Source organism: Coenobita brevimanus, chromosome 23 (genome assembly GCF_032717465.1).
Source record: "Coenobita brevimanus isolate Jiangsu-jjx chromosome 23, ASM3271746v2, whole genome shotgun sequence".
Classification (NCBI taxonomy): Eukaryota; Metazoa; Arthropoda; class Malacostraca; order Decapoda; family Coenobitidae; genus Coenobita; species Coenobita brevimanus.
This window is the reverse complement of record NC_136976.1, coordinates 30628302-30646349: the sequence shown is the minus strand read 5'-3', so window position 1 is coordinate 30646349 and position 18048 is coordinate 30628302. Positions and strand designations below refer to the sequence as shown.

The window sequence follows — 18048 nt, the reverse complement described above, 5'->3', positions numbered from 1 at the left end:
TGTGTGTGCAGGAAATCTGTAAACGAACGAGCCAGAACAATGAGACCGTCGCTTCTTTTCATCATTGCAGGTTAGTGCCCAAGCTCCCACCCCCCCGCTTTTTCTCCCTCGTGCATTAAATCATCATATATGTTCGTGAGAAATTATTATTTTCCCCTGATCCTTCTTCTGAATAATGAGACTGTCGTTCCTTTTCATCGTTGCAGACGAGAGTTATGGAGGGCCGTGGCTCGCATTCCAAGGATTCGAGCGTTCTAGCTGCGGCCTCTTAACACACTAAATCATCCCTCTCCCCCCTTTAGTTTATGGAATCAAAGTGATATCGGCTGGTCCATTTGACCATTTGATTACGGCCCATATGATTATTGGTCCTATTGATTAATGTGTCTAACTTATATAAAATTCTTCAGTTATTGTGCATTTAGTCTAAGAGAATATTCTTTCGTGATAACCTTTAGGTTCCTTCCCGACAAGTCCGTCAGAGACCACGGGACTATATCCATGCTTATCAGTATTCTTGGAGGATTAGTCTAGTGTGTAAAGATACATATTTCTGGAGTTAAACTGTAAATCCTGATTATTGAATATTAATTTAGTTTTGTAAAGATTCTCATTTCCGGTGATATAGATCCTCATTATATTTTGTATGGTATAATTCACAGTCTGAAGAGTAATTTGTATCTCAGTTCTTAATGCTTAATAAATCTTAGGTTTAAGTTACTTCGTGTTCGAGATTTTCTATCCTTTATGGAATAGTACAGACGAGATCGAGTGGCCCGCAAGGTGTACTAATATCTAACTACTCACGCCCTCTCAAATAAGATCACGCTACCACATTTCCCATAAATCCTCTAATAAGATCACGCTACCACACTTCCCACAAACTCTCCAAAAGATCACGCAACCCCATTATTCCATAATTTCTCAAATTTTTGATCATTACACTGGTGTCATTTATTGGTGACTAATTGTCAACATTCCACTGGTGGCCAAATTTTTCCGGCATTACACTGGAGTTATCTAAATTCTGATCATTACACTGGTGACTAATTCTCAGCATCATATTGGTGGTGCCAACGGCCATGCCACGTTGAGTACACCGCTTCCCGTCCGATCAGCGAAGTTAAGCAACGTTGGGTCTGGTTAGTACTTGGATGGGTGACCGCCTGGGAACACCAGATGCTGTTGGCATCCTTATGTGTCAAGTGGGGTTGGTGGAGGATTAGTGCCCCTCCCTGTAAAACAATTAACTCTAAGCCCTTGACCACCCCGTTTGGGATACATGGCGTCTGGCAATGGATGGATGGATATTGGTGGTGTATATAAATTTTTTCGTTAATACAGTAGCACAGTATGTACCACTTGCACAACATGCAATTTCTAATAGAGACGTACTCATCCTCAGACCAGAATGCAAAACACATTACCTTTTCCAGACGCTCGAGACTTCCGTTATGCAGCAAACACGTACTGTAGGGTAACTTCCGAAAGCCGGTTAGCCCATACGAAAGGAAAAATATCAGACATTACACCCATCGAGTGGTATATACTACTAGATATCGGAAGCGATAGCCAGAGAGCCAAAGAGAACAAGGGAAGACAGAAGGAAGCTTAGGTGATAAGATAGTGTAGGAGGTTAGCAGTCACGCTGACAATATGTGAGTCCGTCATTTTGTCCATCACACCTCGATATAACTGTATCACAACAAACCCCGTAACCCAGGAGTGTCTATATTTCACCTCCACTTACGATACAAGATAGACAGAGGGGTAAGGGAGACAGAGCAGCAAAGTCCTCAAGGTAAAACCCCCACAATGAGCTATCCAACGCCTCATAACTTATACTGGTAGCAACGATTCTCCACATCATCCACATCTTCGACACTGGTTTTCACCTATCTACCTGGATACCTACATACCTCTCTATCTATCTTTATTAGCACGTACATGGGTCTGGCAAGACGTAAAATATTGATTACCCTTGAACTTCGCATGCACCAGCAGTATAGCAGAACGGTTATACCCCTCCATATTCATTAAATTTTCTAGAGAATAGGATGCACACACACACACACACACACACACACACATACACACACACACATACAGAGACACACACACACACACACATATAAATATATATATCACGGGGGATATGAATTTATGAATTAATAATGCTAGATGTTACTTGAAAATAGAGACAAGGAACTGACTTGTGAAAATCAAGTAGTAAGTTTACTTTATGCTGGCTTACTTTGCCGATTCTCTAAGGAAGAGAATTTATAAACTTTCTTTACAGTACACAGCAGAGACTAATTACTCACGCGTGCTGTTTGATAGTATTGTTAGCCACTTGAGAAAGTGACTCCACCCCTGACAATAACTAATGCTAATAGTAATAAACAGGTTCTTGCCAGTGCATAACTCCTGGCTGGCACAACGGCTTTAAATTTGATACAAAAGAACTGGCCTAAGTACCAGTTATGAATAATGTAAAGAGTTTGTGCAAACTAGGAGTGGCAACTAAAATAAGCTTAATGTGGAGAAATAAAACACGAGTTTAATTACATTAAGCTCAAAGAAAAGAACTGTAAATTTATTGATGACAATGAAATAAATTTACGTTATATGAATCTCAAAAATGAATTCAAAATAACAAGGAGAATACACTCACTTGCTCATTCAAAAGCTAAACACACTTAAGCCAAGAAAAACGAACAAAAATACTGGTCAGTGGAGGGGAGCAGTACGAGTAGTCTGGGCGCCTGTGATGAACATCGAAACGCTGCTATTCGCTAAGCTCGCTTTGCCAATTCACCGTCTAGGTGGAGATTCAGGAACTCGCTGTACAACGGAGGTGCTGCTCTATGCTGGGCACAAACGGTCCTACCTTCGAGGCGACTCAAAGCTGACTGACTTCAAACTATGAAAGAGGGCGAGAGATGGCCGTGTTCGCCGGAAGTAGGGCGTGGCCTAACTTCAACGGTCAACGGAAAGAAAATGAGCAATATAGGCCCACAATAAATCACTCAGTGAAAGCACTAATGTCGTGGATAAGAATGATCACCTGTGAAACAGTGAGAAATGTTCTGAAAACCATCCCGATCAAAGTGAATACAAGGACGGTTGAACTAAGTGATGCCCAGTGGGAATTACACTAGAATTCGTGGTTTTCTCACTAAAGTACAGTGTCACGAATTTATAAATATGTCATAAAAAAAGGACTTTGTATAAACTTGTAGAGAAGTTATATATATATATTAAAGTTGTGGACGAGCGGTTGTTATACTTGAGTTGTTTGTAAGTAGATAATCTTCGTTCCCATTTGTCATGCAATGACAGGAGAGGTAAAGAATAGTATGGGACTATTCTTATTAGTCTTGGAAATATTAACAAAGTCCCTCACACACGAGTGAAGTTAAGTAGAGTCCCGCGAGCTACCTTCTGTCTCACTCTCTCTCTCTCTCTCTCTCTCTCCCATGTTGCTAAGCCCTTCTCCCTACTACCTGCCTGTTCTATGGCTAGCTTCCCTCTGCCTCTGCTTCCTAAATTCTGGTGTAGCAGGGGTCGTGTCACGTGTGTTACACTGTGGTTGGAAAGTTCCAGAAACCTGTGTGTGAGTATGTGTGTATGTGTGTGTATGGTCACGAGGCGCTGTCGTGTGCCTATAAAGCATTCCTTGAGTTAAGAGTGTGTAAGCATGTTTAGCATTGCTCGATTCTCGCAGACAAAGTACCTTCTCATCATCTGATTTCCTGCTTCTATCTGTCTCTCTATCTATCTATTTATCTATTATGATTTGTAATTATAATATGGACTCATAACATATGCTCGGCACACGCCGCTGGAGGTCCTCCGACAGCAATTATCATTGACATATGCTAATCTATTAGTACATAATATTGATTATAATATTGTATACATAGTAAATTGCAATGATTCAGTAATATTACATTTTAAGCAAGTTGTATACATATCTGAATAAATGCAATGGTTGTTGTATGACATTTTATGAGATGTGTATGTATAACAGACATACGCATATAACTGTGCAATGGTAATACTGCTAGGTTATACATTACATATTGAGTTATCACTTTAGTAATGTCTAATATTTCACCTAACTTGTATGATGATACTGGTAATACAGAATTGTGCTATAGCTGTATGACTTATAATACTGTACTAACATTGTGGTAATACATAATTGTAACATAGTGAATTATTACATAATTGTATTGTAATTGTTACGTTGTAGTAACATTGTAGTAATACATGATTGTAACATTTTATGAATTGTTACATAATATTGTGGTAATGCATAATTGTGTTGGCCTTATAATTGTAATTGTAGTTACATTTTGTTACTGCAACTGTTACATAATTGTGTTGGCCTTATAATTGTAATTGTAGTTACATTTTGTTACTGCAACTGTTACATAATTGTGTTGGCCTTATAATTGTAGTTAAAGTTACATAAAAGTTACATCTTGTTAATGCAACTGTTACATAATTGTTACATGTTGTTTGTAGTTACATAATTGTAGCTAAAGTTACATAAAAGTTACATCTTGTTAATGCAACTGTTACATAATTGTTACATATTGTTTGTAGTTACATAATTGTAGTTAAAGTTACATAAAAGTTACATCTTGTTAATGCAACTGTTACATAATTGTTACATATTGTTTGTAGTTACATAATTGTAGCAAGTGTAACAAAACAATCGTTTGTCGTTACATAATTGTTACATATCGTTTGTAGTTACATAATTGTAATAAGTATAACATAATGCAATCGTATGTCGTTACATAGTTGTTACATATCGTTTGTAGTTACATAATTGTAATAATTGCAGTCCTGACATTTAATCCGGTCATGCTGCGGTCAATGATAGTGATGATGTGACATGCCACTTGCTTGTGGAGACAACAATTTGCTTTTTTGTTTATAGTTTATGTGGTATTTTGGCATTTGTAGTAACACTTACACTTATTTTCATTTGTTTGTTATGTGATCTTACTCTATTTCTTTTTCTTTCTTTCTTTCTTTCTTTTTTTGTATGTATTGATTTCTATAGTTTGTTTTTCTTCGTTTATCTACGTTTTTTCTCTGTTGTCCGAGGTTGCATAACTGCTGGCTAATTCCCTTGGGACCCCTTTTTAAGGTTTAGTTTATATTGCACAGATATTACTGAAAATGATATTATATAGTCCCATATTTTGTTATTTTGTATAAAAAATATATATACACTATATACAGTAATAACTATATACACTGACTTGTTGTTCACTTGTACCTATCGTGGGCAATATATGTGTCAGCACTGTGTGGAAATCATTGTCTTCACGATTGTGTTGAAGATGTTCATTCTTGCTAACGTCATTTGTGTTGGCCATTTTTTTTTTCTGGTTTTCTTTGTAACTTAATTTATATGTTTCCACTAGGTAGCTTTAATTAATAAATGTTTAATACAGTTCTTTTAATCGCTCACTGATTAACTATGATGGTATATTTTCTTTATCACTTTGTAGATGTAATGATTTATAGCTGTATGTATGCAAAACATATTTTATGTAGGTATAAATGGTAACACTCGTTGGTAGTAAATAAATGTTATAATAAATGAATGAATATGTACAGTGTAGAATATTTATTGTTGGTGCAAGTATTTAATGATTAAATTATAAAGATAATTGAAGTAGGTATATGTATTTAAGTTGTAACTATACAGCAAGTTTTATATGTTTGTGCAAAATGTGTTGTCTCTCACTGTGTATTGTATAAATGAAGTAACTATGTAACTCACTAATTTTTACCGTGGTGGGAATAGTGTTAGTGATGGTGCAGGTGGTGAGTTGACTGACTTGGCGTCTTTTCAGCAAGCATGCATGATGACGTCGACTTCCCACACTGGTAGGGTAGAGTGGGGTAAAAGGCCCATGTGAGGTAAAAGGCCCCCCCCTTGTTCCTCCTCTATTATCTACTTATTCATCCTAGTCAGCTGATCAAGGGATCAACACCATCTGGTGGCATTTCCCTACACTAACAAATCAGTAGCAGATGACCGGGGAAGGAAGCAGCACGTGTTTTTCTCCTTTGACCACATTTCATGTAAGTATAGGGATATGTTTGTGATATCTTGTGCATATGCTTTGCATGCAATATTAACATTGTGGGTATAGATAGAGAGGTTAGGAACGTAAGATTGCTTTGCAGTGCAATTCACAATTGAATATAGTGCTGTTTAGTTGTGGTGTTTCGTTTACACCAATATGGCGTTTGGGGTAAAAGGCTTACTGTGTTGTGGGTCAAGAAGCCCACTAGGGGGCTTTTTATCCCACGTGGGGGCTTTTTAACCCTCATTAGTATTGGGTGTTTATAATTACTTGCTTTATTGGTTTTACTATACTATGTTCCGTATTACAGATTATTGTATGATAACTTATATGCTTGTTGTCTATTTTCTTCAGCTTAATGAAATAAACTATAGTTTTTTTTTTTTTTTTTTTTTTTTTTTGGGTGCTTCAGGTAAGAGATGCCACGTGTATACCAAAGGAAAAACCGTGCTTCGTATGGGACCAGAGTTCTACAGGATGCATTGCAAGCAATTCGGGATGGAACACCACTAAAAACTGTTTCCAAAAATTATGGCATCCCTTGCAAAACTCTTAGACGACATCGGGATGGGACAGTCAAGAATCCTGGGGCAGCACTGCTAGGTCGTTTCAGACCAGACTTTGATGAAAATCTTGAGTCTATGTTAGTTTCTCATATACTTGCAATGGAAAAGGCACTGTTTGGCCTCACACCTATTGATGTACGGCGGCTTGCTTTTGATTTTGATGAAAAAATGAAGATCGACCATCGATTTTGTAAGACTTCAAAGATGGCAGGAAAAGATTGGCTAGCAGGATTTCTCCAAAGAAATCCAACACTATCAATCAGGAAACCAGAGGCTACTAGTATGGCACGAGCGGTAGGATTTAATCGTCCTCAGGTTCACCAATTCTTCAAAGTTTATCGTGATGAATTATCGAAGGGTAACTACAGTCCAAGACAGGTGTGGAATATGGATGAGACAGGTATAAAGAATGTGCAGAATCCATGTAACATTGTGGCAACAAAAGGAGCAAAATCAATTGGACGTATAACTAGTGCTGAACGTGGACAGACAACATCCGTTCTTTGTGCAGTTAATGCAGCTGGAGCATATATTCCCCCAATGTTTGTATTTGCCCGTAAAAGGATGACACCACTTTTAATGACTGGTTGCCCACCTGGATCTATTTCAAGATGCACTGCTAATGGATGGTCTGATGATGATTGTTTCTTACAATGGCTGCAACATTTTGTTACCCATGCAAAACCAACTCAAGATGACAGGCACATTATAATTCTAGATGGGCACCACAGTCACAAAACTCTAGCTGCCATTGACTTTGCAAGAGAAAATGGCATAGGTTTGATAACTCTAGCGCCTAACTGTACTCACAAGATGCAGCCTCTTGATGTATCATATTTCAAGTCATTAAAGGCTGCCTACAACAGAGCAGCAGACAACTGGATGCTTGCAAATGCTGGCAAGCGCATTTCCCAATTTAATGTGGCAGAAATATTTGGCACTGCATACATGAAGACAGCCACTATTGACAAGGCCATTAATGGTTTTAGAGCAACAGGCATCTGGCCATTTAATGATGATGTGTTTACAGATGAGGACTTCGTAGCAGCACAGTTAACAGAAGAACCACCACCCACTGCTGCTAGCAAAGACAAGAATAACAACAATGATCCTCCAAATGAGAATCAAGATGTGGAAGACATTCCTACTAGCAGTAACATTGGTGATGTATCACTTAATGATCCCTGCGATTCCAACACACAAGAGCCTCAAGCTGGAACGTCCAAAGACGGTGAAGCCAGGAGGTTACTTACAAGTCTTTGTAGCCCCCCCAAACCAAGTGAGAAGCGAGCTAGGAAAAAGGAAAACACAGAATTCTGAGGTCATAACATCATCACCTTACAAAAACAACTGCTTGATAAGAATGCAACTTCTAAAACCTCAGCTAAAGGAAAAGCACCAAAGAAAAAGGAAGAAAATTCCAAGCCCAGTTTCTTCTGATGATGAAGAATGGCCTTGCTTAGTATGTGGAGCACCTTATGGTAGCAGCAGACCCTCTGAAAAGTGGGTGCGGTGTAATTCACGCAAGAAGTGGTCACATGAAGACTGCACACCTGGCTTTGATTGGTATGTTGGTCACAACTGTGAATCTGACGAAGATTGATAATGTTAAGTTATTATGCTGATTATGTAAAGTCCTAGCAGAGATTTAGAAATACAATTTTCCTTAATTACATGGTTTTTATAAAACGGAAACTACAATTCAGTTTGCTCATTTATTTGGTATCAGTAAGTAATTGAAAAATATTTTAAGAGAAGGCCATTTATTTGTTATTAAGTAGGCTCAGTATTTGAAAAAATATTTGTAGAGAGTAAGGATCAGTTCGGATGCAACAAAGAATGTTTCTCCAAGGCTCATACAAAATCATTTTCTTTCACATAGAGAAGGTTTTTGCCTTCATACTGTTTAGAAGAAACTAAGAGCTTTAATTTTATTTCAAAATGAATGATTTTCTAATTGTTTGGGCACTAAATATTATCTTCTACGTCTCACAACAAAATAGATATAGAAAATCAGTATATAAAGTATTGTTTTATTGATACCTAATATAATTCCTAGTATAGGGTAAAAAGCCCACCCCCTGGGCCTTTTACCCCTGGCCTGGGGTAAAAGGCCCTTTTCTTTTTTCCATTGTAATACACAATTTCACCCCTAAAAAATAGTAATAGATGAATAAAAATCTCAGCAATGGTAGTCCATTAACTAAGGTTTCTAGAAAAACCGGTGTCAGATGAATAGCTCAAATAGCTTAAATGCAGCAGGCCTTTTGCCTTAAGGGGGGCTTTATACCCCACCCTACCCTAGCTGTGGTGAGTAAATGAGTAACTTGAGTGAAGAAGAGTGAGTAGGATGAGTTGTGAATATAGACTTGGTATTTGCTTCGTCGTCTTGACCTCTTCACTCCTGCGTCAGCGGTGGACGTTGGGAGGATGTAGCAGAGAGAGGAGGGTGAGGTCTGGTGGTTGTGAGGTGTGAGTTGTGTATCATTCTTCGTTTGTTTGTTTTGTTTTTCTTTCTCGATGTGTTCTAGGTCCTTTTCTCTTGTGATTTACTCGTTGTAGGATGAAGACTGCCGCTACTTGTAGGTGCGTGTAGAAGATTATACAGACGACTCGTAGAGTTGTTACTTGTAGTTGATTGTAGATGGTTGTAGTTCGTTGGTTCAACGTAGAAATTTCAAGATTGTTTGTATCAGTACTTATTTAAACTACTTGCAAGGCGTCCTGTGACCTCTTCACTTCTTCATCAGCGTGATGATCGGGGAGACGGAGGGGGGGTTGGAGAGAATACTGTCAGGAGCTGGTTGTGAGTTGTCGGTTGTGAGAGGTATTTTTTGTTTTCAATCTTGATATTTTGTAGGAATTCATTGTACATTCGTAGACGAGGTTCGTATACGTTCGCTGCTACCAAATGTCATTAAAAAAAACTTTGTAGTTACTTGTAGAGAAGTTATATATATATTAAAGTTGTGGACGAGCGGTTGTTATACTTGAGTTGTTTGTAAGTAGATAATCTTCGTTCCCATTTGTCATGCAATGACAGGAGAGGTAAAGAATAGTATGGGACTATTTTTATTAGTCTTGGAAATATTAACAAAGTCTCTCAAACACGAGTGAAGTTAAGTAGAGTCCCGCGAGCTACCTCCTCTCTCTCTCTCTCTCTCTCTCTCTCTCTCTCTCTCTCTCTCTCTCTCTCCCATGTTGCTAAGCCCTTCTCCCTACTACCTGCCTGTTCTATGGCTAGCTTCCCTCTGCCTCTGCTTCCTAAATTCTGGTGTAGCAGGGGTCGTGTCACGTGTGTTACACTGTGGTTGGAAAGTTCCAGAAACCTGTGTGTGAGTATGTGTATGTGTGTGTATGGTCACGAGGCGCTGTCGTGTGCCTATAAAGAATTCCTTGAGTTAAGAGTGTGTAAGCATGTTTAGCATTGCTCGATTCTCGCAGACACAGTACCTTCTCATCATCTGACTTCCTGCTTCTATCTGTCTCTCTATCTATCTATTTATCTATTATGATTTGTAGTTATAATATGGACTCATAACAAATACGCTCGCGCGAATTCGTGACAATATACAATATATATAAACATGACTGCTTACACATACCTAAGTAGTCATTCTGTTTTAGTTTTTATTTATTTATTTTTATATTTTCTGGTAGAACAGCATGAAATATGTCAGCCACTTTTGAATACCCTGTATGCCACGTCAGTGAACTATTAAGTAAAAAAAGCTGACTTGTGATGGGTGTGTTTTATCGCTTGGCGATAAGCAAGGCAAAATGGTACAGATCCTGAAAGGCTTTTGAATTACTCCTCCTCATCCAATTTCTCACTAATATATTTAACGCATAGACGACAGGAGTGCCCCTGATGAATAAAGAAATCTGCCATTAGCAAGAATAAAAATAAATAGTCGTCAAAATTCAACACACTGATTCTTGTGTAAGGTTTGGTTAGGTTACAGATGAAATGGACACATTTTCCATATAACAATCCCGAAAAAGAAATCCATTATTCAAAGTGAAGATACATGGAATAAATAAATAAACTACAATTAGAGAGATTTCAAATAATGCTCTTGTTTGACCCTGTCTAAAGCAAAACTAGATCGAGAACAGACTAGATCATGAACAAATATCGTGCTGGCTAGACCATCAAATTGTCTGCAGCGACACATCTTTTCCTTCCTGTTCTTTCACCACGTTATCACTAGTGTTAACCTTCCCCCCCCCCCACACCCCCAGACACAACTCTCTCTCTCTCTCTCTCTCTCTGTATTTCAACAGACCCCTTTCCATTTGCTGTTTACCTTCTCTGCAGCAGTTATCTAATGGCTCACTAATCCTAACTTCAATGTGTCTCAGCTTGTTTTCTATCCTTTAAGTCGTAGCTGGTCTCTCTCTCTCTCTCTCTCTCTCTCTCTCTCTCTCTCTCGTATCTTCCAGCTTCGCCACTTACCCAGCGACTCTTATATCTCCTTCCTGTCCTCCCAGTTTCCCTCAATATCTTTATTTCTGTGCTTCTCCTTGACCTCTCGCCATTTTATTATTACAGAATTACGGAGTCTCAAAGACACCACCATTTTTTACCCAGTCATTTATCTCAATCTTTCCTCAGAGTCTATGTTTCTGTTTCTCTTTGTCACTTTCACTTCCTCGGAGCCGATGTGTTTTTCTCTGGAATGAAGTGTTACATTTGGAGCTTATTAGTCTCCACCTATGTAATAGGTGGAACCTATTGTTTTTGTTGGTATTATAATTATTCCGGCTTCAGAGTTTTGCAACGACTCTATGAGACTGGAGGCTGCAGAAGGAATCTGAAGGGCCCAGGTTATGTGTCCTAGTATGGGACATTGCTGATAGAAAAAAAAGTCAAATCCCTTACGTGCATTGGCAGAGAGAGTCATATCAGTATTATGAGTGAACGGGGTAAGGTGGTCATGTCTACTGGAGATTTCAACGGGACCTGAGCAAGCAATCTGAAAATGAAACTTTGCGAACCGATTCCTAAGAGTTTAGTTTTTTTTTTTTTTTAACTAAAAAAACTGCAAATCTCCCCAAATGGGTCATTGTAAGAAACATTAGTTGGAGACCAGTGTGACTGTCCACGGGACAGTTACAGAGCTCTATTGTAGTTCTAAACTGTTATGGTGTCTGAAATACCTGCTTATATAACTATGAAGATCTGAACTTCACTTCTGTAAGGACACAGTCATTATTAGTCTCCACCTATAACATAGGAGGAGACTTGTTTTGGCTGGTATTATTATTATTCTGACCTCAGAGTCTCTCGACGATTCCAAGAGAACTGGAACTGCGTGAGGAATCTGAAGGGGCCAGGTTATTTGTCCTTGCATGGGCCAATGCTGATAGAAAAAATATTCATATTTTTATGCGCAGTGAAGGGGCATGTCAGAAAAAAATTAAATGTCCTATCAGTACTATGTTGCGAACGAGATAAGGTGATCTTGTTTACTGGAGATTTCAACGGGACTGGCGCAAGGAATCTGAATTGCCCAGACTTTGTGTTATGGGCCACCGCTGATAGAAAAAAAAAATTCAAATATCCTCAGTGGGAATCAAGGTCATTGTAAGAAACAGTAGGTGGAGACTTGTGACTGTCTGCAGGACAGAGTTCGTTTAATTCTTGCTGCAGGCAGACGATTTTATTCAGGTTAGGAGAGGCCTACTTAGACTTGCAGGTTAGGTACAGTTGGAATGAACTCCTTCCCTACAAGAGTTAAAAAAAAAAAAATCTTTTAGTGCAATCGTCTGGTGACTGGTGTGAAGTGAAAGATATGCTCTCGCGCTCACAGTGAACAGGTTAATGGATTTTTAAGAATATTCCAGAGGCAGCAAGATTACCCGTGTAAAAACGATGAAATGATTTTATACCACCTGTAACCTTGAGATTATGTTCCATATTCAGAGTGTCCCAGGAAATGTGCGAGAAAATATCAGGTTCTTGCTGGGTGAATGTTAACTTAAAATGCTGCATCGTCATACGGTAGATCTAGTCTTCAACCATTACTGAGTGTAGATGCACCGACATCTCCCTCCCCGCCTCCCCTCTCTCTCTCTCTCACACACACACACACACACACACACACACACACACACACACACACACACACACACACACACACACACACACACACACACACACACACACACACACCACTGAATAAGCAAAGAAGTGCTATTTCTTGGGATTATGCGCAACGGATTTCCACACGGCAGGGTATACTTTCATGCACCAGTCACATTGCCTACAAAATTTGCAGCCCGTCCTACCCATTTGTATGTCCACCAAACCAATTTCTTTGATGTTCTTGTTACGATTTTATGGAGCAACGCAGGTTCACTTGTCCATTATGTTTATGCTACATTCAGACAATTTTGTTGATATGAGAGACTTTTCTAATTAGGGTAGAATGTAGCTAGTGTTAAACTTTTCCCTGTCAAACGGCTCCCTTTAAATAAGAAAATATGCAGAAAGACAGAATAAAATAGTACATATTGTATGTGGAAACGCTTTCCCCCCATTGAGAGTGCTCTTACAAGTGATGGATAAATGAGTACCCCTTAGCTATAACTGTTATAAGTTAGAAACAGCAGATTTAATCATGATATGATAGACTGATGGTTCGAAGTGGTTTTGAAACACAAGATATAGCACTGCCTTTGTTGATTAATTATCCCTTATAAATACAGTTAAATGAAATGCTATTGCGTCTGACGCCATACGCATTTACACACACACACACACACAAATATATATATATATATATATATATATATATATATATATATGTCATAAAGACTTTGTAGTTACTTGTAGAGAAGTATATTTTAGACTTGTGGTCGAGCGGCTTTTATATCTTGTAGTAGTTTCCCCACCAGATGTCATGTAGTGACGGGAGAGGTAAAGAATAGTATGGGACTATTTTTATTTGTCTTGGAAATATTAAACAGGTATAAGAGTATAAGTCCTGGGTAGCTACCTCCCTGTCTCGCTATCTCTCTCTCTTTCTGTTCTAAGGCTAATCTCCGTCTCGACCTCTCTCTAGGGTCGCTTGTCTCCTTCTAAACTCTCTTTCCTAAAATCTGGTGTAGTAGGGGTGTGTCACGTATGTTCCTCATGGCAACCAGATCTTTCTCACGAGAGGACTGCTGACAGCTAACTGCATCATCTCCTTACTGGCCGCTGTCGTCAGCTTTCCTCCGTGTAAGCATGTTTAGCGCTGCTCGATTCTCGCAGACACAACACCTTCTCATCATTTGACTTCCTGCATCTATCTGTCTCTCTATCTATCTATTTATCTATCTATCTATTATGTAGTCCTATATTTGCTCGTCGCCAGAAAATGGAGTACCATCGACATTTAATAGTTATAATATATTAATACATACTACATACACATTATAATGAACTTATAAGCTAATTAAGTGAAATACATAATATTGTAAAGTAACATAATTGTATGAATATTGTATACATATATTATTCATAGTAAATAGTGATTATTCAGTAATAATACATTTAAACAAGTTGTATACATATTTGAATAAATGCAATGATTGTTGTATAACACTTTGTAAGACGTGCATGTACAACAGACGTACGCATATAATTGTGCAATGGTAATACTGCTAGGTTATACATTACATATTTGAGTTATCACTTTAGTAATGTCTAATATTTCACCTAACTTGTATGATGATACTGGTAATATAGAATTGTGCTATAATTGTATGACTTATAATATTGTTCTAACATTGTGGTACTACATAATTGTAACATTTTATGAATTGTTACCAAATATTGTGTTAATGCATAATTGTGTTGGCCTTATAATTGTGGTTACATAAAAGTTACATCTTGTTAATGCAACTGTTTTGTCGTTACATAATTGTTACATATCGTTTGTAGGTACATAATTGTTGTTAAAGTTACATAAAAGTTACATCTTGTTAATGCAACTGTCACATAAATTGGTACATATTGTTTGTAGTTACATAATTATAATATGGAGTAACATAATTGTAATAACTGCAGTCCTAACATATGCTGCGGTCGATGATAGTGATGATGTGTCATGCCACTTGTTTGTGGAGACACAATTTGCTTTTTGTTTGTAGTTTATGTGGTATTTTGGCATATAGTGTAACATTTACACTTATTTTCATTTGTTTGTTATGTGATCTTACTTTATTTCTCTTTTTTCCTTCTTACTTTTCTTTCTTTCTTTCCTTTCCTTTTCTTTTTTTTTTTGTATGTATTGATTTTCCATAGTTTGTTTCTCTTTGCTTGTGTACGCTTTTTTCCATGTTGTTCATGGTTGCATAATTGCTGACTAATTTCCTTGAGATACTTTTTTAAAGTTTAGTTTATATTGCACAGATATTACTGAAAATGATATTATATAGTCCCATATTTTGTTATTTTATATAAAAAATATATACACTATATACAGTATTAACTATACACACTGACTTGTTGTTCAGTCGTACCTATCGTGGGTAATATGTGTGTCAGCACTGTGTGGAAATCATTGTCTTCACGATTGTGTTGAAGATGTTCACTCTTGCTAACGGCATTTGTGTTGGCCATTTTTTTTTTTTTCTTTCTCTAGTTTACCTTGTAAGTTAATTTATATGTTTCCACTAGGTAGCTTTAATTAATAAATGTTTAATGCAGTTCTTTTAATCGCTCACTGAGAAACTGTGATTGTATATTTTCTTTATTACTTTGTAGATATAATATGTATAGTTGTATATATGAAACACGTATTTTATGTAGGTATAAATGGTAACACTCGTTGACAGTAAATAAATGTTATAATAAATGAATGAATATATACAGTGTAGAATATTTATTGTTGGTGATTATTTAGTGATTGAGTTATGCAGATAACTGAAGTAAGTATGTGTATTTAAGCAGTAACTATACAGCACGTTTTATATGTTTGTGCAGAAGCTTATTGTCTATCACTGTGTATTGTATAAATGAAGTAACTATGTAACTCACTAATTTTACCGTGGTGGGAATGGTGTGAGTGGTGGTGCAGGTGGTGTGTTGACTGACGTGGCGTCTGTTCAGCAAGCACGCATGATGACCTCAATTTCCCACACTGGTAGCTGTGGTGAGTGAATGAGTAGCGATGAGTAACTTGAGTGAAGACGAGTGAGTAAGATGAGTTGTGAATATGGACTTGGTGTTTGCTTCGTCGTCCTGACCTCTTCACACCTGCGTAAGCGCTGGGGGTTGGGTGGATGTAGCAGAGAGAGGAGGGTGAGGTCTGGTGGTTATGAGTTGTGAGTCGTCTCTCACTCTTCGTTTGTTTGTTTGTTTGTTTGTTTTCTTTCTTTCTTGATGTATTCTTGGTCCTTTTTTCTTGTGATTTACTCGTTGTGGGATGAAGACTGCCGCTTCTTGTAGGTGCGTGTAGAAGATTATACAGACGACGTAGAGTTGTTAATTGTAGTTGATTGTAGATGGTTGTAGTTTGCTGATTCGTCGTAGACTCGTAGACTATTTGCACTGTAGGCTGTATTTTGTAGGATTCAATGTAGAACTGAAGCTAATCTTGTAGTCTCGGTTGCTTTTGTAGAAATTTGCTTTTAATTCGGAGACGATGTCCGCAGATTTGCTGGTTTGTCGTTAAGCTACGTGCAAGGCGTCGAGTGATCTCTTGACCTCTGCATCAGCGTAATGGTCTGGGAGACGGAGGGGGCAGGATGGAGAGAATACTGTCAGGAGCTGATATTGTTGGTCGTTTTCAATCTTGATATTTTGTAGGAATTTAATGTTGATTCGTAGATGAGGTTCGTATACGTTCGCTGCTACCAAATGTCATAAAGACTTTGTATCATAAAGCAGCGACTTTGTATTTGCTTGTAGAGGCAGTATATTTTAGACTTGTGGTCGAGCGGCTTTTATATCTTGTAGTAGTTTCCCCACCAGATGTCATGTAGTGACGGGAGAGGTAAAGAATAGTATGGGACTATTTTTATTTGTCTTGGAAATATTAAACAGGTATAAGAGTATAAGTCCCGGGTAGCTACCTCCCTGTCTCGCTATCTCTCTCTCTTTCTGTTCTAAGGCTAATCTCCGTCTCGACCTCTCTCTAGGGTCGCTTGTCTCCTTCTAAACTCTCTTTCCTAAAATCTGGTGTAGTAGGGGTGTGTCACGTATGTTCCTCATGGCAACCAGATCTTTCTCACGAGAGGACTGCTGACAGCTAACTGCATCATCTCCTTACTGGCCGCTGTCGTCAGCTTTCCTCCGTGTAAGCATGTTTAGCGCTGCTCGATTCTCGCAGACACAACACCTTCTCATCATTTGACTTCCTGCATCTATCTGTCTCTCTATCTATCTATTTATCTATCTATCTATTATGTAGTCCTATATATATACTCTAAAATCCATGGGGTTAGCATTTGTTGACGTGGAGCTCCCCAGTAAGAAAACGGAAAGAGGTGTAATAATGACAGCGAAATTGGTAGTGTTTTTTTATGTAAAACTAAAATAAACTCATGAATTTACATTTATGTTAATTTCATGACGTAATGAATCGTAGTTTTAATTTAGCAAATGACTAAAATAATAAGTGGCAGCTTGGAACGAGGTTGGAAGGAGCTGCATTTTTTATGTCCGTATATTTGATTGACTGAGAAATGATGAAGTGCGGAGGAGAACTGGAGGTATGCGGGAGATAGCTGATCGAGTTGAGCAGAGGGTGTTGCGATGTTTTGGGCATATCGAGAAAATGGATGATGAGCGATTGGTGAAAAAGATAACTGGATCGGATGTGAGAGGTGTAAGGCTGAGAGGAAGGCCACTAATGGGATGGAAGGACAGTGTGGAGAGAGCGTTGGATGCGAGAGGGATGTCTGTTGAGCAAGAAAGAGTGGCTGGGCATGATAGGAATAATTGGAGAGAAATCGTGAATGAATAAATGATGACACGGCCCCGAGAGATATTCTCCCGCATTTGGTCTGATCAACTGATCAGGTCAGGTGCAGGTAAGGGGATGGGTCCATTATGACATGGAAGGGGTAAACCAGCTCTGTTGTCGGGCCCTGCTGCGGATGTCGCTGATTGCACAGAGCAGTTGACCCTCGTGCGGTGCGGTGCGATGAGGATCTGTCCCTTCTCCCCTTGGGGCTAAGATACGAACAAATGTGTGTGTATGTGTGCGTGTGTGGATGAGTAAAAACGAAGTGTGTCGTCCTGTCTCGGCTACCTCCTTTTCTTTGGGGGAAGCAGCCTAGGTATATAGATATACCGGTAGATGTTTTGTGTGGAAGACAGCGAAGAAGCACCACAGGACGCAACTCTACTAGATATTACGCGTTCC

The 18048-nt window shown here is 38.4% G+C and overlaps 1 protein-coding gene and 1 non-coding gene across 2 annotated transcripts; both read left to right on the top strand.

The window, feature by feature from the left end:
• Positions 1-1072: 1072 nt before the first annotated feature.
• Positions 1073-1191, top strand: LOC145393193 (5S ribosomal RNA). The gene has a single exon (XR_013896150.1). It is a non-coding gene; the product is annotated as a 5S ribosomal RNA (ribosomal RNA).
• A 5347-nt stretch (positions 1192-6538) lies between these two features.
• Positions 6539-8005, top strand: LOC145392671 (uncharacterized). The gene has a single exon (XM_080266984.1). The coding sequence runs from the start codon at positions 6539-6541 to the stop codon at positions 8003-8005; it is 1467 nt and encodes a 488-aa protein (XP_080123110.1).
• The last annotated feature ends 10043 nt before the right edge of the window (positions 8006-18048 follow it).